We start from the raw sequence: 22,285 nt of genomic DNA on the forward strand, positions 1-22,285 counted from the left end.
ACATTGGTGAGATCCCGGGTCAGGAGGAGGCTGGGTGTGAGTAAGCAGGACCAGGGCCTCAGCCCCTCCCCCTCCCATTACTATGCTCCCTCTGCTCCTGCCCCTGTTCTTCGCGTGCGGGAGCAGCCATTAAAATGTCGCCCGGAGACAGCAATAAAAGGCCCGGACGTGGGCTCTGTGTCCTGATCAAAGGCCGCATGTAATCTCGTTAGGGCCGCAGCAGCCACAGCTGGACCCAGCCTTGTTCTCATTACTGGGGCTCCTGCTGCGGGGCTGGCCAGGCGGTTTGATCCTGACGTCCCCCCAACACAGGAGCATGCCTGCCTGCCTGCTCACAGAGGCCGCCGTGCGTTCCCCAGCCTAGGCCAACAGGACCAAGGTCCCAGCATACAACTGGTTCAGGCCTAGGTGCTCACATGAGCAAACATGTGGCACCGTGTGCATAACCTAAGCCCTGCCTGTTCTCCCTGCAGGGTGCCAAGAAGCTCTGCCCTCAGTGCAACACTATCACAGCGCCCGGAGACCTGCGGAGAATCTACTTGTGAGCTAGCCACCCCAGGCAGGCCTTGTCTCAAGCAGCCCCGCCTGCCTCTGTGATGTGACCCTACCCCTTGTACATACTTGCACACAGGTTCCCCATGTACATACCTGTGCACTTCCGTGCACACACACACAGGCCTCTGGAGCCAGAGTGGAGGCTGAGGCCCAGGCCCTGCCTGCTGGCTCCCACCAAATTTGGGGACCATACCTGTTCCAGGTTCTGTTCCCAGGGTGGGGCAGGCAGGTGTAGCAAGGCAAGGCTCCTGATATCCTGCCCGCAGACTGACTGACAGACAGACAGACATGCAAACACCAGACTGAAGCACATGTAATATAGACCGTGTATGTTTACAATGTTGTGTATAAATGGGGTAACTCCTCACCCATACCTCCCCTCCCCTTTGGTTGTATGATTTTCTTCTTTTTTTAAGAACACCTGGAAGCGGTGCCTCCTTCAGGGCTGGCTGGGGGCTCGGCCCATCCACCTCTTGGGGTGCCTGCCTCTCCCTCTCCCATGGTGTCCCTTCCCTCTCCCATGTGCTCGGTGTTCAGTGGTGTATATTTCTTCTCCCAGACATGGGGTACTTGCCCCAAGGGACATGACCCTCTCCTTAGTGTTAGCTCCTGGGGCTCTTTGTAAGGAGTTGGGAACGGGGGAGGCACAGAAATGGGAACCGAGCTGCAGCAGGGCTGAGGTTGGGGTTGGATGAGGGTGTTCCTGCCTGCCCAGCCTCATGCTAAGAACCATTCCTGGGACTAGAGCTGCTGTTCCCAGGGAGAAGTGCTGCCTCCCTGCCCCTCCCCTGGGCCCCATGGTGTGATGCTGTGTCTGTATATTCTATACAAAGGTACTTGTCCTTTCCCTTTGTAAACTACATTTGACATGGATTAAAACCAATATAAACAGCTGTTGCCTGTGTGTATGTGTGTAGGGAGGTGTGGGTGCTGAGGGGGTGTGGACGGAGGCAGTTAAGGGGTTAATTCCTGGCAGCAGTGTAAGGGAAAGGACTTGGCTATGGGTGTGGAAACAGTGGGGTTGGTCTGTTCAGGGACCCTGGAGCACTACATTGGGATGGGGGGTGGGGCTGGGGACCTAGACTCCTGACTATTGATGGGTGGGGGCTCCAGGTTAATTCTTTATTGATGTGGAATCGTCAGCTCATTAATCACAGAAGAGGTCAGAGCTTGGGGGTGCAGAGGGGATGCAAGCTCTAGCCCCCAGTCTAGGGCAGGTGAAAACACAAGCCCCAAGCCTCCGACCCTTTCTAGTCCCCTGAAACAAGCCAGGGACCAAAGGCAGAACCTCCATCTCAGCACCCCCGTGGCTTTTTTTCTGTTCTCCAACCCAGTGACCAGTAGTGTAGCTACTGCCTGGAACCCCAAGTGGAAACAGTGGAAACCTCTATAATCTAAGGCGGACCCTCAAGTCAGGTAACCGAGGCTGGGCAGCTGGCACTGGAGGTGGTGCTTCGTCAGGTCGTCGTCCCCATGGCTGCCCACTGCCAGAGTGATGGGCATCTGAGGGCTTGGTCAGGCGGTGCTCAAAGCCGCAGGTGCGTACTTACCCATCACAGAAAGCTTGTCTTTAGAAAATACTCAAGTTCAAGGCCCCAGAGCATCTGCATAACTCCAGGCTCCTTTTATTTACAAATCCTCACATGCCAGGTCCACCCGCTGGCTTCCCAAATCCCCTGCCTCACTCACACCAATCTAGGACGCCCACAGTGCACGATAGAATCAGGTCCAGTCAGCAGCTCCCGCCTCCTGCGCCCAGTGACAAATGACCCCAGTGGAAGCCCAGCGGAGGCCCATCGCAGCTCCATGCCCAGCTTCATGGCTCCAAATAGCCTGAACACAAGGATCCTGAGACCAGAGATTCTAGGTAGATTCCAGGTAGAACAGCCACTGTGATGCTGTGTTTGGAAGACAAGTAAGAAATGACCAGTTCCCATCAGGCGGGCTCAGTTCAGGTCTCCACTCTTCCTTCTCCCTGCCTTGGACTTAGTAGGTCCTTCGTGGCTGGTTACTCCCACCCTGGGGCCACATGCTCTCTAAGAGTGAGGGCCTGAAGCGCATGGTGCTGTGGGGTACTTGATCTCCGACTCATGGCACAGGCAGCACTGCCACCTGTTGGCCACGGCTAGGAATGCAGCCACAGCAAAGGACTTAGCTGCCAACAGTCCCCAGAGGGCCCAGCAGACTGACTCGTCCAAACAGAGCTCCCCCAGAAGGTCCACCAGCCCTGAGAATATCAGGGCTCAGCTCCCACCCAGAGCTTTTCCAGCCATCTCCTCCACTACCTGTCAAACTGTCAAAGCTCATCACCGCCCCCAAGTCCCTTGATCAACACAGTAAGCTCATTCGATCAACACAGAGTTCCTGAATACCTACTTTGTGCCAGCACTGCGGAGCACGGACTTGTGGAATGACAGAGGATACAGAATCCTAAGGTTAGAACCACCACTCCTGCCTAGAGAGGATCCATGTGGGACTCTGTCAGGGAGATGAGGGAGTTTGCTTTTTCAGCCAAATGGCCCCCAGCCCTGGTGCTGGTCTTCAGGGCTCCTGACTTCACCTGTCCCAGCTCCCATATGGCACCGTTGTCTTCCTTCTGCTCCACTCCATCTGCCCATCACATACACACTTTGCAGCTTCCTGGATCCAGTGGCTTCCTGGCAAAGTGTGGACCTGGGCAGGCCCACCTCTGCACCTTCAGCTCTCCATCTGGCTTCTGACCCCCCAGCAGTGAGTTTGGAGAAGTCTGCGTGAAATGCCAAGAGGCATCCATGGGGATGGTACTTCATGCCGCGGGGCTCTGCCCTTTCAAGGACTTGGAGCAGAGATCACAGCCTGATCCTACCCTCTGGCACCTCCTCACACAGCTCACTTTCCATTCCAGCAATCAGAGATGAACCCTGGGGCTCATTATCAGCCCCCCAACCGCACTTGGTTAACCCTATTGGCCTAAACACCACAGGAATCGGCAACCTGACTGCTTCACTGGTCCAAACACAACCATCGCTAGGCTCCCACAGAAACATGCCCAGGCACTCCCACCCCCTAGGACTCTGGGATCAGCGACCACCACAGTCCCCCAGGACAGGGGCCCAAGGGAATTCTCTGCTTGGTCCGGGACCGCAAAGTCCCAAAGGGCTGAAGGGAGTCGAACCAGAGGAGGACCCCACCCATGGATACAGGTTGTAGGGAGGTGTCAGGCATTTATTTCTGGAACAGAGGTGAGGTGGGTGGGACAAGGATCTCAGCACTGGACACAGCTGCGCATGAAGTTAACACAGAGGCTCGAGTAGTAGGTGGGGCAGTCACGGAGGTGGCTGACATGTGCAGATGACACAAAGTCCACAGAGCGCACCAGGACCTGGTGTGCCAGGCGAGCCTCCACCATGCGTTCCACATCCCTGGCCAAGACCACCTCATCGGCCCTCGAGTAGAGGTAGAGCTCGGGCCAGCGAGAGGCTGCGTTAAGTAGCCGGTCATAGAAATGGGTGTGGAAGAGGGCGGTGAGTGGAGCGAGCAGGACGTGGAACAGGACTGCCACCAGGGTGAAGGCCGCCAGCAGCAGCAGGCGCAGCGCGGCAGGCCGGTGCTCCAGGACGGCTGCCAGGGCCCGCAGAGCCCCCACCAGGTTGCTATCCCCAGGGCCACTGTCAAAGATGGTGCCCACCACACGCAGGTGGCAGAAGCGCCGATGGGTGTGCAGGAGCTCCAACACGTAACGGTACAGCATGGCACCGGCGTTGCTGAAGACATGGAAGAGCAGGGGCTCCTTCTCAACCTCGTAATCAAAGAGGAGCTCAAGTAGCTTCTGGGCCAAAACACGAAGTGAAGGGATGCCCAGGGACTCGGAGAAGAAGACCATGTGCCATGGAGCTGTGTATCGGATCACGATGCAGCCCTGAGGAGAGGAGAGACACCTGACTGATTCTCCGGGATGGGGGGTAGGGCAAGCTAAGGTCAGAGGGGTCCAGCAGCTCCAACTTCCTTAGCAGTACTCCAGGCCTGCTGCAGCCTGGGCACCAGCTTACCACTCGCAGACACAGTGCGTTCCAGAGTGGAGGCGGTAGAATAATCACTTCACACTGGCCAAGCCCCCTCAGCCCGGGACGGTACGTGAGGCCTGGGACCCAGAGCATGCTTTGGAGATACCTGGGCTGACCAGAAGAAGTCTCCTGACTCTGGTCCACTTCCAGTCTCCCTCGCACCCATAACCTTACCCCCTCATCTGCTCAACTCTGGCACACTGAAGGTCTCGCTGCTTGGCTACAGCCTGCTGCAGTTGACTCCCCTCTGCACTGTCTCTGCCTCCCAGGCACAAGGAGTTACCCCCATAAGACCCTGCAGACCCAAGCCTTGACCACCAGAGGCCACTCGTGAGCCAGACCCGCGTCATGTGTCTCTGGCCACTGCTTCCTTCTCACAGGGCCCTGTGAGCAGTCCATACTTTCTGGCATCAGGCACCTGGCACCCAAAGCTGGTTCCAAGGCATGGGATCACCCCTCCCACTTGCCCTGAAATTCCATATATAGTAAATGCTGCTGTTCCTCAAATTCTAAAATCTGAGTCAAATTCTCTCTAGGTTTCCGTACCCCTCAATACCTAAGTCAAGTATGCCTCAAAGTCTCCAGACAGATCCCCTTCCAGGCCAGTTAGAAAAGGAGGCCAAAGTCACGTCTAATTACCCTGTTCTAGAGACAAAGGGCCCTTTGCTAGGGGACTCAAAATTAGGCAGGCTCTAGGGTCAGACAGGGCTGGTTCCCAGGGCTGGGTTCCATTCCCAGCACCACTTACTAGCGGTATGGACAAAGAGCAATTTACTTCATCTTTCTGAGTCTGTGTCTCCATCCATCGCATAGGGTTATGGTGAGAATAAAATGAAAAAATGTACCTAAGTGTCCACTACTCGGCACCTGGCACAAAGTAAACTCTTGACTAATAGTGGCAGTAATTAGAGATGGCAGGAGGAATAACAAAGGCCACTGCTTGAATGGCCCATGGCCAAACAAGGACAGTCAGCTGAGGGAGTCCCTCACTGCCTCCCTCCAATCTGACAGCTGCTTCAAGTGCTCCCGGCACTGCTCTCACCGAGGCCCCAGCATGCCTAGCACCGCTCCCAAGCCTGCAGAAGGGTCACTGATGTCGCCTGGCCCCTTGGCTCTGGAAATGTCAGAGTGCTCCACTCTCACTCCCCAGAGGATGTGAAATGTCTTCCCACCCAGCCCCAACCCACACACAGCACTGCCCACCAATGCAAACACACTCCTGCCGCACTACCACACACACGACTCTGGGACTAAACAGAGTGTGTCCACCTCACACCCCACAGATGCAGACACCCAAGGCGCCCACCACTCGCTAGGGTGCGGGTGTACCCACTGCACCACCTGTGAGTGCACAAAACACAGAGCTGCCAACACACACCCACAAGCACACACACCCACAAGGCGAGCACACTCTCATGCTGCACTGCCTTGCGTGAGTGCACGTCTGCGTGTGTGCACACACACACTCCTCCCCAGAGGCATTCACATGCAGAGCTACCTGTTGGTTCAGACCTAAGCTCAGCAACACCTGTGCATGCACCATGTTTGAGGGCACACAGAGTGTCCCTCTAACTCCATGTGCCACCTGGGTGTACACAGGGCTCACCCTGTGAACCCCGACACTCCCTGTGAAGGGCCCCCACACACCGAGCTTCCCTGCACCCAGAGGTTTGGGCCTCACTTGTTGGTTTCCAAGGTGCCCATCATCTCTGTTGCCACCTCCCCAGTCAGGTGCTCTTAGAATCCCTGTGCCAAGGACCTGGGTCTTGCTGCATGTCTGATCCTAGTATCTTCTCCCTCCCCAGAAGCCAACCATCACTCCATCTCTGCACATGCTCGTCCCAGGACAAAGCCCTGCTGTGTCGCTCCTCACCAACCTCTTCCGTATTTTCAGTCTCTTCCTCTCTAGATTCCTACACAGACCAATCGCATTTTTTAAAAAAAGCTCCTGCTTTACACCATGTTCCCCTCTAACTCTATCTCCCCCCCCACCCCACCCCCCGTCCACCTCACCCCTCCCACTGGCTGCAGTGAGCAGTTGCTCTACTCCTATGAAGGCCATTGTATCCTCCCAAACGGCCGAATCCGGGACACCCTTCAGTGCCCAGCACATGGCCCTTCCGGCCCATTCGGGATCGCACGCTCCTAGACAGACTCTCTGGTGCCTGGGCGGTTCGGTAAGTTGTTATTGTGAAAAAAGGGGACTGTTCTAGATTTAAAAGAGGGTCAAGGAACTAGATGCAATGGCTGATCCTGCTTTCGATGCTGTTTGGGCAAATCAGTTATGAAGGACACTTTGGCACCATTAGAGCATCTGAGTAAGGACCGGAAACTAGACGAGATGAAAATGTATCAACGTGAGAGGGTGGAGACCGTGGTCTGAGAAAGAGCAGGATATACGACAGTACATTCAGTAGATCTCATTTAGGTAAAAAAAAATACACACAGAGAAAAAAGCTGAAAGGATGCACACTAATGTGTCAACAGAGGCGGTCGCTAGGTGGTGGAATATGGTGTTTTTGTTTTCTTTTACATAATGAGTATTAGGAGTTTGGGGTTGAGAAGAACTTTTCTCCACACCCATCCTGCCCTCCCGACCACAGGGTAAAGGCACCCCCTTCCTTTCCCAGACAACCCTCCATTGGCCCTGCCACCTCAAGCCCGTTGCCTTCCTGGGGCTGTGCTCGTTCCCTTTCTCCCTGTGCCTCTGCCTCAGTGACATCTTCCCTCTCGCCCTCTGTAGTGGCCAATTCCCCAGACTCTCTGTAGATTCTGCCACACTTTCCTGGGTTTTCTTGTCCCTCTTTGGCCACTCTTCCTGTCCTCATAGGGCCCTCTTCATTCTCCGCTCCTTTAAATCTGGGCTCCCCAAAGCTGTCTTAGGCCCTCTTCTCCTTGCCCTCTACACACTCCCTGGGGGAAGCTCATCCACCCGAGGACCTATGGCTTCTCCTCCAGCATTCCTTGTCTCAAAAAACACCCCCCACTGCCCAGAAACTGCCGCAGCCAGAACCGCGGCATACGCTGGCCTCCAGTTCTGGCCCCTCCGATCCTTCCCCTGCTCTGCAATGAGGGGCCTTCGGAAACACAAATCTAACTTCCCACCCCTGCTTAAATCTCCTACGGACCCCACTCAGCCTCGTCTCTTACCAGGTGCTTTTTATTTCCTTCTCTGTTCTAACCACACTCACCTATTTCTATCTCTCCACTTGCCCTAGTGGGTCTTTGTCTAATGGCGAAGCCAGACAAAAAAGCCTCGCCCGCCGAGGGGAATTCAGGAGTAGCTGAAACTACTTGCAGAGTACGGCAGTCTATAGAAGGCAAGGCCGAAGGGCCAGCCTTGTGGTTGTGAGGAGCCTAAGCTGAGGACTACCCTTTCTCCCAACCATTCTCCATTCCAAGGCCACACACCTCAGACTCAGTGCAGCCATGGGCCAGTGGAGGGGGCACCAGCTGGCCTTTCTCCCAGGAAACGCCTACTCCTCCTCAGTCCAGGGCTCCCAGATGGCAGCTGGGGCTGTCTGCACTGGTGTCTCTCTGCTTTGGGAGGTCTGAGCTGAGGAGGGCAGAGCAGGGTTGGGCCAGAGGCCAAAGATGTGAAAGGGGCTTTCAAAATATAACCAGGCCCGCCCTGGCGGGGTAGCTCAGTTGGTCAGAGCGTTATCCTAATATGCCATGGCTGCAAGTTCAATCCCCAGTCAGGGCACATACAAGAAGCAACCAATGAGTGCATAAATAAGTGGAACAACAAATGGATGTTTGTTTCTCTCTCTCTCCTCCCCCTTCCCACTCCCTCTTCCTCTCTCTCTCTAAAATCAGTAAATACAAATTAAATACATGTTTTTTTATTCAACATATGTTTTTTCACACCCATCTGTCCAGGCCTACGTAAGGGCTCTCTCTAATTCTCACACCCTCCACATCCAACTCTTGGTGCAGTCAGAGAAGCAGCAAGGAACCCTCAAGCCTGAATCTCTTCTCCAAGAGGCCCTTCTACTCTGGGAAAGCGAAGGCGCCATGGTCAACCCCGAGACAGAACCTCATCTGGTCAGAAATGGAGAAAGTCCCGGGAGGACAGACTATGCCCAGCACACTGGCCCAGGTTCCTGCTGCCCAGAGAGGCCATAACCAGCCAACAGAAATTTGAGGTCTGGGCCGACTCCACAGCTGGGAGCACATCCGAGCTAGGCTGCCCACTGCAAGATTTGGGGAGGAAGGAAGGGGAAGCAGGTCAGGGGGCTGAAGGGGACAGTCCAAGCCATGGAGGTGACAGCAAAGGGGGGATAATCCTGCCAAAGTCCCTACGATGCCAGCAACTTCGTCACAGGCCGTTCTTGGTGCCATTCCCGGACCAGCTTCGCTGCAGCCTAAAGGTGAGGGCAGCCAAGGCTCCGAACTGCCCCAATTCCCCCTCAGAGCAGACACAGGTGGCAGGGCCCCAGCACACTGGGTGTCCACAGCTTGCAGTACTCACCCTTTTGTGGTAGATGGCACTGTACTTGGCAAGGTTCTTGTCGGAGCAGCCACCCCAGCCCAAGAGAATCACCAAAGGCTGTCGAGTCCCAGCTTCCTTCCCACCTTGGCTCGGGCTGTTCTCTGAAATAGACAGGTGAGACTGTCAGCACGGTAGTTGGGGTGCAAGGTGGGGGTGGCTGGCCAATCCAGAGTCAGCACCAGTCTGGCTGCAGGCAGAGAACCAGCGGGTACCAGGCCCAGGCAATGGGCCAGCCCCTGTGCCACAGGTTCCCACAGGGCTCCTTCCTCTGTCCCCGCTTCAGGTGGCTTTTTGGCCTCTCAGGGTCATTGAAAAAACCCACATGAGGGCACCTTTCTGTAATGACTCAAAGACATAGAGGCCGGGTGAGAAAAGTGAATACTTTCTCCATGCAATTTTACCTTCTAGTCCAGGGGGCGGCAAACTACCAGCCATGGGCCAAAGTCAGCCGTGATTTTTGTTCTTTAAATAATATTTTATTGATTATGCCATTACAGTTGTCTCAATTTTCCCCCCTTTAACCCTCTCCACCCAGCACCCCCAACTCCCTCAGGCAATCCCCACACCATTGTTCATATCCACAGGTCATAAGTATAAGTTCTTCGGCTACTCCATTTCCTATACTGTACTTCACATCCCCATGGCTATTCTGTAACTACCTATTTGTACTTCTTAATACCCTCACCTCTCACCCATTCCTCCACTCCCCCTCCATCTGGCAACCATCAAAACGCTCTCCATACCCATGATTCTGTCTCTGTTGTTCATTTGCTTAGGTTTTTTTTAGATTTAATTGTTGACAGATATGTATTTTTGCCATTTTATTGTTCATAGTTTTGATCTTCTTTTTCTTAAATAAGTCCCTTTAACATTTCATATAATAATTGTTTGGTGATGATTAACTCCTTTAGTTTTTTCTCGTCTGGAAGCTTTTTATCTGCCCTTCGAATCTAAATAATAGCTCTGCAACTTGGCTGTAGATCCCTGCTTTTCATGACTTTGAATATTTCTTGCCAATCCCTTCTAGAAATCAGCGGACAGTCTTATTGGAACTCCCCTGTAGTTAACCAACTGCTTTTCTTTTGCTGCTTTTAAAATTCTCTCTTTTATCATTAACCTTTGGCATCTTAACTATGATGTGTCTTGGAGTGGGCCTCTTTGCATCCATCTTGTTTGGGAGTCTCTGTGCTTCCTGGACTTGCATGTCTATTTCCTTCACCATATTAGGAAGTTTTCTTTCCTTATTTTTTCAAATAGATTTCCAATTTCTTGCTCTTTCTCTTCTCCTTCTGACACCCCTACAACACGAATGTTGGAACGCTTAAGTTCTCCCAGAGGCTGCTTACACTATCCTCATTTTTTTTAATTCTTTTTTCTTGTTGTTGTTCCAGTTGGTTGTTTTTGCTTATGTTCCAAATCATTGATTTGATTCTCAGCTTCAATCACTCTACTGTTGTTTCCCTGTAAATTGTTCTTTATTCCAATTAGTGTATCCTGCCTTTCTGTCTGGGTCTTTTTTATGCTGCTGAGGTCCTCACTAAGTTCCTTGAGCATCCTTATAACCAGTGTTTTGAACTCTGCCTCTGATAGATTGCTTATCTCCATTTGTTTAGTTATTTTTCTAGAATTTTGATTTGTTCCTTCATTTGGGCCATGTTTCTTTGTCTCCTCATTTTGGCAGCGTCCGTGTTTTTGTTTCTATGTATTAGAGCTAGGTAGACCTGCTATGACTCCCTTTCTTAGTAGTGTGGCCTAATGTAGTAGGTGTCCTGTAGGGTCCAGTAACACAGCCTACCTTCTGTTACCCATACTAGGTACTCAGAGTGTACCTTTCATGTGAGCTGAATACACCCTCCCCTTGTAGTTGAGCCTTGGTTGCTGCTGTTGGCAGGTCAATGGGAGGGATTTACCCAGGCCAGTCAGCTGCAAGGACTGACTGTGACCACTGACCACCAACCTCTACCCTCTGTGGAGGATCAGCTGTGCAGGGGCAGGGTGGTGGTGCCCTGATGTGGTCTGTAACTGTCCACTGGGTGCACTGGCCCTGGCATTTCCCAGGTGGTGCAGGCCAAGGTCAGCACCAACCTGTAAACAACCCGGGCCACTTGTCTGAGCCCTAAAGCGATCTGAGATGGCTGCTACTTGTGCTGGGCTTGGAGAGTCCCAGGTGAAGCCAAGCTGTAAATCTAGGCTGGCTGCTTCTAGTGAGGTGCCTGGGGCCACTTAGAAGAGGTATGAGGGCTGGGGGCTCACTGAGTCCTGCTTGTTTGAGAGAATTGAGGAAGTTGTGAAGCATGAGCCAAGATCAGCCATTCATATGGAAAAGCCACTGTTAATAACTGTAAATTAGGTTGGAAGGAGCCTCAGGTGATCTCCAGGGAGGGGCAAACAGTGTTAGGCTGATGGAGTCTCGGATATGGCACCCCCCTGCTCTGTGGAAGAAAGGTTCAGAAAGGGGACAATGGCCTCTGCCCACATTTCTGTCTGGGATAAAGCTGTCTGCCAGATCTTGCCTTGATACCAAACACCTCAGTTCCTCCCTGCTGGCCACTAGTACCTTTCAAGCTGCTACCCTAGTAATGGAGCTCAGAAATAGTGAGTCTAAGTCTTTGTGTGGGTTCTTTAAGAGAAACTACTTGGCCCTGGCTGCTGTAGCTCAGTGGATTGAATGTGGGCCTGAGAACCAAAGCATCGCTGGTTCGATTCCCAGTCAAGGCACATGCCTGGTTGCAAGCTATGTCCCCATTAGGGGGTGCATGAGAGGCAACCACACATTGATGTTTCACTGCTCTTTCTCCCTCCCTTCCCCTCTCTCTAAAAATAAATAAATAAAATCTTTTTTTTTTTTTTTTTAAAAAAGAGGAACTGCTTGGGACTCCAGAAGTTCCTTCCACTGACTCAATCCCTGCTGGTTTTTTTGTAGCCAGAAGTTGTGGGGACTTATCTTTCTGCCACTAGAACCCTAGGCTGAAGGGCCTGGTGTGGGGCTTGGACTCCTCACTCCCTAGATATCCCTTCCACGTTTTTCATATATATATAATATTTATATATTTATATTTATATAAAGACTTTATTTATTTTTAGAGAGAAGGGAAGGGAGAACCATCAACATGCAGAGCAACATCAATCGGTTGCCTCTCCCACACCCCCAACTGGAGACATGGACCACAACTCAGGCATGTGCCCTGACTGGGAATCGAACCAGTGACCTTTCAGTTGGCAGGCTAGCACTCAGTCCAGCCTGGGCCCTCCCGAGTTTTTATCCAGCACACATGGGTGTAGAACCAGGCCATTCCATGTCCTCACCTCCTACCAGTCTCAATTTCTGATGGTTCTGAGTGATTGTTATTCTATAATTTACTTGTAAATTTCATGTGGTTATACAAGAAAGTGAGCCGTGTTTACCTGCCTGCCATCTTGACCAGAAGTCTTGATTTTTATCTTTTTAAGTGATTTTTAAAAAGAAAAGAAGAATGGTACTTTGTGACACATGAAAATTATAAGAAATTTAAATTTGAGTGTCCACAAATAAAGTTTTATTGGAACACAGCCACATTCCATTACTTCTTGTGTATGGCTGTTTTCATGCTCAAACAGCAGAGCTGAGTAGATGCAACAGAGACCATAGAATACTTACTGGCCCTTTACAGGAAAGTTTATCAGCCCCTGTTCATTCTAATTCCACAAACAGATGGAAGAAGAGGGTCTTAAAAAGGGAAATGGGTGGGACAGTGGAAGCAGAGAGGTGGACGACTCTGAGGTCCATCCCAAACTATTCACCCTGCCCTAATAAAGAATAATATTAGCTGATATTGTTTGAGGTCTAACCCTCAAATCAACATGATGAGGAAAATTATTATAGTTGAGGAAACTGAGGCATGGTGTGGTTAAGTTACTTGCCTAAGGTCAGACAGGCCCCTGCTCCCCATCCTAACTAAGTCACATGACACCTCTGTGCCACCCAGCCCTGTCCTCAGCTAGAAGCAGGTCTCCTCCAGTGATGTACCAAGGCACAAGCCCGCTGTCTGCCACGTCTGCTACTGAAGAGGCCTCCCTGCAACCTTGTTGGCCAGACCCCATCTCATTTCCCTGCCAACTGAGCCCCATGCCCCCCAGGGGGACTTCTGTGCAGGGACTGTCTGTTGCTAGTTATCTGCCCTCCTGAAAGGGCTGGGGTGTGCCCTTCCAAGGATCAAGCCACTTGGCTATGCTCAGCTGCCATCCTGAGATTTACGGAAGCCGGTGGTGACCTGGCAACAGTAAATTTCAAGGCTAGTTAAGAGGATGGTAAATATAAATCACTAACCTTTGGACAAAAGGAAGACAACAATTTCCTGTGGAAATTAATGTGATTGAAAAGTTCAATGTTCCTGCTCTCCAGCAGTGGCGACTCCAGCCTTTGGAGATTAACTGCCTGCACCCGCAGGGATGGATCCCAGGCTGGGCACTACTCAGCCTGCAGCGGGAGCTGCCAGCACCTCGGTCCCCTGCTCATGTCTACCAGCCCTCCGGGGCTCCCCTGGCGCTGGCCTCAGCCTCTGATGAGGGGAAAGTTAGAGCCCATAGCCCTAACTCAGACCACTCCAAATATTCTCTCTCCCTTTCTCAGTCTAATGTTCCCCTGTCCTATGCCAGAGCAGCTCTTCGCCTGCACTGGCCTTTCTGGTAGAGGCCACATCTGGGCTTCCTGGGGCCAAGCCCAACCTTGCTGGGGGTGACTACCCAGGAGGTTCAGGTTGCAGCAGCCTCACATGTGAAAATGGACAGCTATGTTTTGGATCTGCCTTTGAACCTCTGAGATTCAGCAGCTGGGGCCCTGGACTCGCCCCAGGGAGGACCCCTTACCTTTGTGCAGCTGGGTGAGCACAGGCTCCCCACCCCCAGCCCATACCAGTCCCCTCCACGGGCCACCACCAAGATACCAGCAAAGGGTTTTGGAATTTATTTCAAACGCAGAGAAGGCAGCCAAGGGAAGTCGCATCCCCTGGTGGCTGTGGGAAGTAAGGCCACCCCGACCAGCAGTGGCAGCACATTCCCAGTAGGGGAAGGTTCACACAGCTTCTGCTGGGCCTCGGACCTGCCCCTTCTCCCACGGCTGGGATTTCTAACTCCATTTTGCTCCACTGCAGGTTTTACCGGCATACTAGGCTTCGCCAGCTCAGGTAGGAATGACTTCCCCAGGTAGATACTCATCTCCATGAAGAAACTCTCAGTGTAGGAACACCCTGAATACACTGCCTACTCCCAGAGCCCACACTTTCCGTCCAGTTCCTAAAGGGAAGGAAGTGGTCCCTCCACTCCTGCCAGGCTCTCGAGGCTGCCCACTAAGCCACAGGTGCTCTGCACCCGTGGGTGCCTCCCACTCCCCGACACATTCTCCTCCCCAGCGCCCTACTTTCCATGCCCACTCCAAACACGGAGCGTTTGTCTGACCTCCTCCCACTGGAGTCACGCTCCCCTTCCTGATTCTATACACGAAGTGCTGCAATCCAGAAATGTACAAGGCGCTCTGGGAGCGTGGCTGAGAGAGTGACAGTGACCAGGAAAGGCCCCCAAAGGAAGATGAATTTGCTGCGCAGGCCTTGGAGGACCAGCAGGAACATGGGGCAGGGGGCTCTGGAGATGCCATGGTCAGTCTGGGGCACGGCAAGCAGATGCCTGGGTGAGGGAGCGCCCATGGTCAGGAGAGCTGCCAAGGGCGGGACTGGGGCCCAACCCTGCAGGCCTTCGAGCCATGCCTAGGAGTCTGGATTTTATTCCGTAGCAGTAGGGAACAAGGGAAGACTCTGGAATGGGGGCAGTGGCATGACCCAAGCTCCGATTAATGACTTGCACAATTAGTTGTTTAATGTCGGTGTCTCCCCCGGGCTGGCAGGCTCCATGAAGGCAGGAACCAGGGATGTCAAGTTCATCAGCCTAGCACTGTAGCTGGCACATTCAGGCACTCCTGTGCTGAATGAGTGAACACGTGGCTGGGAAGCAAAGGATGGATCCAAGGGGAAAGAGCCAGCATTCTTCTTGTTACCTGTGGCGTGTGCAGAGTCATAAAAGTAATTGCTATGGCTATTGTTATTTATGGCCACACCGGGATCGTGATTCCTACGCCCTTTTGTAAAAGCCCCTGTTCCTTTTAGGCTCATCCCACCGGCCACATCACCCTGGCCCCTCCCACTGCTAACATCTCTGGCCCCCGGCCACTGACCCTCGGGCACTGAAGACGGGCACGGGCGCAGTTTCCCACTTGGGCTCCAAGACTTACCACAACCCACCTGGTTGCTAAACCATCATAAAACTCGCTGAATTCCACATCTCCCTCCAGCTGCTACCCTCCCCCTCTCTCCCATTACCAAGAAAAACAGTAACAGCAAAAAGAGCATTATGTTTCAGGCACTATTCTAAGCACTTTACATACCAACTCACTCAGTCTTCACAACAATCCTATGAACAAGGAACTGTTATTATTCTCACTTTACAGACCAAAAACTAAGTCACAGAGACAGCAAATAACCTGCTCAAGATTACACAACTACGTAGTGAAGCTGGAATCCAAACCCAAGTGGCCTAGAGACCAGCTTACACCCACTTCCCCAGCCAGCCCCCTGGGTAACAGCACCCAAGGCCCCAGTCTTCACCAAACCTCTATGATCTCAGCTCCAAACGGGCACACACAGCTGCCTCTGTATATCAACACATCCAGACTGACCTCTTCCACCTGTTCCTCCTCAGGGGACTGGTCGCATCAGCCAGAACCTCAACATGTGCTGCTTCATTTCATCCTTCAGCCGTCCCAGGAGTTAGCTACTACTGTGAGCGATTGTCCCACTGAACAGATGAGAAAACTAAGACACAGACAGGGTAAGTCCCTCTCCCCAAGTACATGCAGCCAGGAGGCAGCAGGGCCAGCGTCCATCTCTGGACCACATGCCATACTGCCTCCACCTCTAAAGCCATGCTCCTTACTCGCCGGCTGATGCTGCTGCTCCCTGTTCATCACTTCTGAGTGATGAACACCCCACCTTCTGAGGCGGCTCACTGCTCACTTCCAGAAAGCCCCACTTGATGCCCTTCTCACCCCAACCCCAAATCACCAGACGGGGTTAGAGGCTCCTCCCCTGCACCCACCATCACCATGCCACTGCCCTTACCACAGCGCCCTGAAAGTGCCCGTGAGGAACAGGCAGGAGACGACTGAACACACAAGGGGAGAGACGGCAAAGGCCTGAGCCAGAGCAGTGGGAGACAGGTAGTAACGGGGAGGGGGATGAGAGGGAGAAGAGGGTCACCACGATTTTGGAACATGTACCGAAAGTCTCAAAAACGTACAATCTTTGACTTAGTGATTCCACTTCTAAGAAAGAAAAATGTTTAATTGTATGGAAATATTCAATAATACATTAAACAGATCACAGACACAAATGTAAGTGATAAAAACTCTTAGAATAAAAGACAGGCGTAAATCTTTGTGACCTTGGATGAGGCAACAGTTTCTTAGACATGACCGAAAGTATAAGGAATAAAAGAAAAGGCAGATAAATAGGGACTTCATCAAAATTTAAAACTTCTATACTTTACAGGACACCATCAAAAAGTGGAAAAAAAAAACCCACAGAATGGGAGAAAATATTTGCAAATCATATATCTGGTAAGGGGTTTGTATCCAGGATATATTAAAAACTCTTGACAATTCAACAATTAAAAAGACCAATAATCAAATTTTTAAATGGGCAAAAAATTTGAAGAGATTTCTCCAAAGAAGATATATGAAAGCCCGAAAAACCCACACGAAGATGCTCACCATCATAGGCATTGGGGAAAGAGAAGTCAAAGCCCCAGAGAGATACCGCCTTATACCAGCTAGGAATGAACTGATACGGGCAACAACACGGGCGAACCTTGAAAACATACGCTAAGTGAAAGAAGCCAGCCACAAAAGGCCATATAGTGTATGATCCCATTTATATGAAATGTCCACAACAGGCCAATCCACAGACAGAAAGTAGATCGGTGGTTGCCAGGAGCTGAAGGGAGACAGTCTGGGGGGTACTAATGGGCACAGGGTTCAGGGTGAGGTGGTGAAAATGTTCTGGAAACAGACAGTAGTGATAGGTGCACAATTCTGTGACTATAGTAAAAACCAATGAATTGTACATTTTAAAAGGGTTAATTTTTTTAAAAGAGTTTATTTACTTACTTTTAGAGAGAGGAGAAGAGAAGGAGAAAGAGATGTGTGAGAGGTGTGAGAGCTACATCGATTGGTTGCCTCTCACCCACTCCCAACTGGGGACCTGGCCCTCAACCCAGGCATGTGCCCTGACCGGGAACGAACTGGGGACCCTTCAGTTCACAGGCCCGCACTCAATCCACTGAGCCACACCAGCCAGGACAAGGGTTAATTTTTATGATACAAAATAATGCTTTTTTTTTTTTTTAAGTAATATTAAGCCCTGGCTGATATGGCTCAGTGGATTGAGTGGCTGCCTGTGAACCAAAAGGTTACCGGTTCAATTCCCGGTCAGGGCACATGCCTGTGTTGCAGGCCAGGTCCCCAGTTGGGAGTGTGCAAGAGGGAACCAATCAATGTATCTCTCCCTCTCTTTCTCCCTCCCTTTCCCTCTCTCTAAAAATTAAAAAAAAAATTAATATTTTTTAATAAAAAAGTAACAGTAATACACTAAGTGAAAGAACAAGTTGAAAAGCGGTATGAACAACGGAATATATATATGCATATATACAAACATACACGTGCATAGAAAAATACATCAAATATTAATAGCAATTATTTCTGGGATTAGAGGCAATTGTTTTTTATGATATTTTTATCCATTGTCTATCAACAATATGTATCACTTTTGTAAGGAGAGTTAAAATGTTACCTTTTAAAAGGTAGGGGGAGGGTGTTCCAGAGGCAAAGGAATTGAGAAGTCAAAGGGGCCGTGCGTGGGTGCATGGGCCCGTGGGCGCCCAGACGCCCCAGCCGGGCTGAAGTATTCCTGTCAACCCTGGCACTTTCCCAGCACCCCGCCAAACAATTTAATTTCACAAGCTCCCTGTCCTCTAGAATGTCGCAACAAAACAACACTGACACCAATAATACAGGAATTACAGGTACACATATTGTACATCAGTTCAAGTCATAAAACCGAAGCGTAAATTAGATTGTGTACCCCCCAGGGGCACCCGGAGATGACAAAGGAAAGGGCTGACGGCACGAGAGTCTGCAGCACATCGCGTGCTTTCTATCCGTGAGCCAGAATCACCATACAAAGAACCTACATTTTCTTTTTAAAATGTGAAGAATACAGGGATACTCAAATTCCTCTACTCCCCAGAAATATTTTCTAGATCCTCACAGTTCCCACATTTAAACCAAATTATTTAAAATTCACTTTTTCTTTTTTCACTTTTTGAAATGACAGAGTGAGAGAGTAGCACAATGCCCAAGAGTACACGCTGTGTAGAACCCTATCCGGGCTCGAATCTCTGGCTCTGCACTAACAACCGTGAACCAGATCTCGAGCAAGTTCCCTAAGCTTTAATTTCCTTATCTGTGAAATGAGGATAATAATACGAAAGATTAAATAAAATAATGACTATAAAGGTACCTGGCATAAAGAAAGAGTTCAATAAATCGAAGTTATTATTATTACTTCATGAGGAATGCACGCTCATTGTAGAAAAGGAGAAAATGAATATCTAATAAAATTGGAATCATACTGTTTTGTAATCTGCTTTCTTCGATTTAGCAATATATTGTGAATATCTCTCCCTGTCAGTTTATATATTTCTGCACCATTCTTTGTAGTGGCTGCCGAGCAGCTGTAGAATATTTCATAATTTATGGTTACCAATCTCCCATTATTAGACATGATGTTGTTCCCAATTTTTTGCTGTTATAAAAATACTTTATTGGACACCTCTTTCTTTGTGCAAGTCCTTAACTGTTTCCTAGAAACGGAACTGTATTCAAGCAACACTTCCTAATGGCAACTGAAATCTGCATGTTAGCCCTGGCCAGATAGCTCAGTTGGTTAGAGCATCATCCTGAAACACCAAAGTTGCAGGTTCGATCCCCGGTCAGGGCACATACAAGAATCAACCAATGAATGCATAAATAAATGGAACAAAAAAATCAATGTCTGTCTGTCTCTCTCCATATCTTTTCCTCTATAATCAATAAATAAAAATTTAAAGAAAAAATTTAGGAGTGAGGTAGCCTGGCACAAAGTATTTCCCCAAGGAAATGACATGGGAGCAGGTATAAGGCAGGGGTTGGGGGAGAGTTGCATTCCAGCCAATTGATGTGCCAGCAGCAGCCACTCACCTCGCTGTCAATCACAGCAGTGCTGGGCTCTGTGGTTTTGGTATTCAAATACGGGGGTGGGGGGGAACAATTCCAGAAACCAGATGTGACTGTCCTACATACTTCTCCACCATTAAACAGTAATGCAAAAGAAGGACAATCTCCGGGGTCCCCAAAAACTGTCACTGTATGATGCAATGTCAGCCTGGAAGGGAGCTCTCTGCAGACCAGAAGCAAATGGATTCAGGTGAGCACAGCACTGTTGCCTCCTTCTGAGGGGTGCTGCAACATCCAGTTCAACTCTGGGGCATGCACTTTGAGGGAAAGGCATGATGAACTAAAGCTAGTCCAGAGGAGCAATCAGAAGGAGGAGGTTATTAGAACTACATCAGAGAAGGGACAGCTGAAGGCCCTGGAGGTATCTGTCTTGGAGAAGAGAGATTTGAGGAAGGCGTGAGGCTGTCCTCTCCAGCGAGGAAGAGGGATTGCTGTTGTACCCACCATGACCCTCTAGCCCTCCAGTTGCCACATCATTGTGAAACCCTCTGCTTGTAAACCTCTCCCCTTCCCCAAACCACAGCTCCCTGAAGGCAGCCTGTGTGTGACTCACTTCTGAGGCACCAGCAATGAACCCATGGCCAGGACACAGCAAATACTGAACTGAAAGAAGAAATGACAGGAAGGCCTATTGTGGCTCAAGAAAGGGAAGTGCTTTCTAATAATCCCAGTTGCCTCCAACAGGCCAGGATGTGTGGGAGGAAGCAGCCTGTCAGGAACCGGTCTGGTAGCAACAGAATGCCCTCATACCAGTAGAAGGATGCAGAACAAAATGACCCCCCCGAGATTTCTTCCAGTTCTAGGACCCAGTCTCCTCAAGCAATGAGGGGAGCCACAAGCAGAGAAAATACACCAATAACGTGCCAGGCACACACTCTCAGCCACTATCTTGTTAAACCTCACAACCCCTGGAGTAGGCACTATTACAATTCCCATTTTACAGTGGAGACGTGTGAGGCATTAAGAGGTTCGACAACTTGCCAAGTCACAGAACCAGCAGGAGGTAGATCTGAAACACAAACAAGACCACCAGGCTGCCCACCTGGGCTGAGAGGGAACTCCTGCCCTGCTGGCCATGCAGAAGGCAGCTCCAGCCCTTTGCAGCTGAAGTCTCTCCAAGGACAAGAATATTAACTGGCTTCATTTCCTGCTGATGCCAAAACGTGCCTAAGCCAACAGATCAGGTTTCTCTGAGCCCAGTTCTAGGGAAATATGGTCCGTCTACAGCCATCTGTTCTGTGGGAGCCCAGGGCCTGCCTCTTAGACTCCAACCAAGGAATGCAAGATGCTAGGGGAGGGGTCTAGGAAGGCTCTCCTGAAGGAGGCAACATCTCAGTTAAGCCTTAAATGATGAGGGGGCAGTGTGGGGCAGCAGAGGGGAAAGGGCATCCCAGACAGAGGAAACAGCAGGAGCAAAGGCAGAGAAGCAAGAAATGTGGGGAGAATCACAAGCAGTTCGGTTGCCAGAACATAAAATTCAAATTGCACAGTGGAAGGACATAGTGACCAAAGAGGTAAGCAGGGGCTGATAAATTATGAAGGACTTTGAATGCCATGTTAAGCAATCTGGACTTGATTTATCCTGAGGGCAATAAGGAGCCACTGAAGGGTTTTACACAGAGCAGTGATAGATCAAACTTTTGCATTAGGAAGATCACTGTGTTGGCAATATGAGGCTGAGCTGCTGGCCGTGAGACTGGAGGCGTGAAGGCAATACGGAGTAATGCAGGGGAGAGACCCGCTGGGCTTGGATGGACATGTACTTCAACGTTCCTCTACCTTAATTCCCAGTCAGGGCCCAACTTTCCATTCTCTGGGTCCCCAGTACTACTCACAACGCGAGGGGCCCAGGCCTGCTCTACATACAGGCTATAATTTTAAGGAAGCCTCCCACACACCTTTCTTTACTGATATGGCTGTAGGGAGGAAAATAATGCTAATCATTAAACTTACTCCATGCCAGGCACTATGCTGGGTCCTTAACACAAACGATCTGTTGTGCAACCAACAACCCTGTGAGGGAGGTTACTATTGATACCGCACTTCTGCAGATGGGGAAACTGAAATTCAGAGGGGGTTGCCTGCCGAAGGTCACCCAGCTACTACGGGGAGGAGTTAGGATGTGAACTGACTTCTATCTGACGGCAGGGACTGCCCTGTTAACCACAGCTATGGAGAGCGGGGAGGAGAGAGGGATAAGGGTTCTATGTCCCGGGCTTCAGTGAAGACCCCGAGAAAATAGTGAGTGGGACCTCTAGCCGCAACAGCCAGAGACGCTAAAAGTGGGAAGCCCGACCCCAAACAAAGGAATCGGGAGAGCCTCTGCCCCAGTCTTCAGCTACTAGGAGAAATCCGAGGGCAAGGACTTGAAAACGCCGGTTGAAAAGATAGGAAAAAAAGGCCCCCAACCGGGCAGAGGACGAAGGGAAGGGGCTCCGGCAGGTTGAGCACTCCGGGGCGGGGCTTACAAGGGGGCGGGGCCCTCTGGTCGAGAGCAACTCTAAGACCTCCAGGACCCTGTGAGGGGGCTGACCGCGAGAGGGCGGAGCCGCAAGGGGGCGGAGCCACAGCTGCGCTTCCGACCCACAAACTGGTTAGGTCACACCTCCCCACAACTGGACCCAGCCGTCCTTCCATACCCCGGCTCCGGCAGGGCTGATCCGGGATCTCGATGGTGTAGTCAAGCTCAGCCGAGGGCATGATGAAGCTGCTGGCCTTCAGCACCGTCCTCCCGCCGGAACTCCAGCTCGCGCGCTCGCGCGTTCGCACCTCACCCCGAGTCTCGTGGGCACCGCCCAGGCACCACCCACCTCCGCCGATACTGCCCAATCCCTG

General features: G+C 51.1%; 2 protein-coding genes across 4 annotated transcripts in view; one reads left to right on the plus strand and one right to left on the minus strand.

The window, feature by feature from the left end:
* RNF220 (ring finger protein 220) overlaps positions 1-1,447 on the plus strand; it is a 227,491-nt gene extending 226,044 nt beyond the window's left edge. For all 3 annotated transcript variants that reach the window (XM_053919958.2, XM_024571093.4, XM_045204142.2), the window contains one exon: positions 474-1,447. In XM_053919958.2, the coding sequence (XP_053775933.1) occupies positions 474-545 (72 nt within the window). In that variant the 3' untranslated portion in view covers positions 546-1,447. The remainder of the gene's footprint in view (positions 1-473) is intronic.
* Positions 1,442-22,264, minus strand: TMEM53 (transmembrane protein 53). Its single transcript, XM_024571133.4, has 3 exons — positions 22,090-22,264; positions 9,073-9,194; positions 1,442-4,453 (listed from the first exon to the last, which is right to left on the minus strand). Exons 1-3 carry the CDS (start codon positions 22,148-22,150, stop codon positions 3,800-3,802), a joined length of 837 nt encoding a protein of 278 aa, XP_024426901.1. The 5' UTR covers positions 22,151-22,264; the 3' UTR covers positions 1,442-3,799.
* Between the last annotated feature and the right edge of the window lie 21 nt (positions 22,265-22,285).

The sequence above is a fragment of the Desmodus rotundus genome, chromosome 3 (assembly GCF_022682495.2).
Source record: "Desmodus rotundus isolate HL8 chromosome 3, HLdesRot8A.1, whole genome shotgun sequence".
NCBI lineage: Eukaryota > Metazoa > Chordata > Mammalia > Chiroptera > Phyllostomidae > Desmodus > Desmodus rotundus.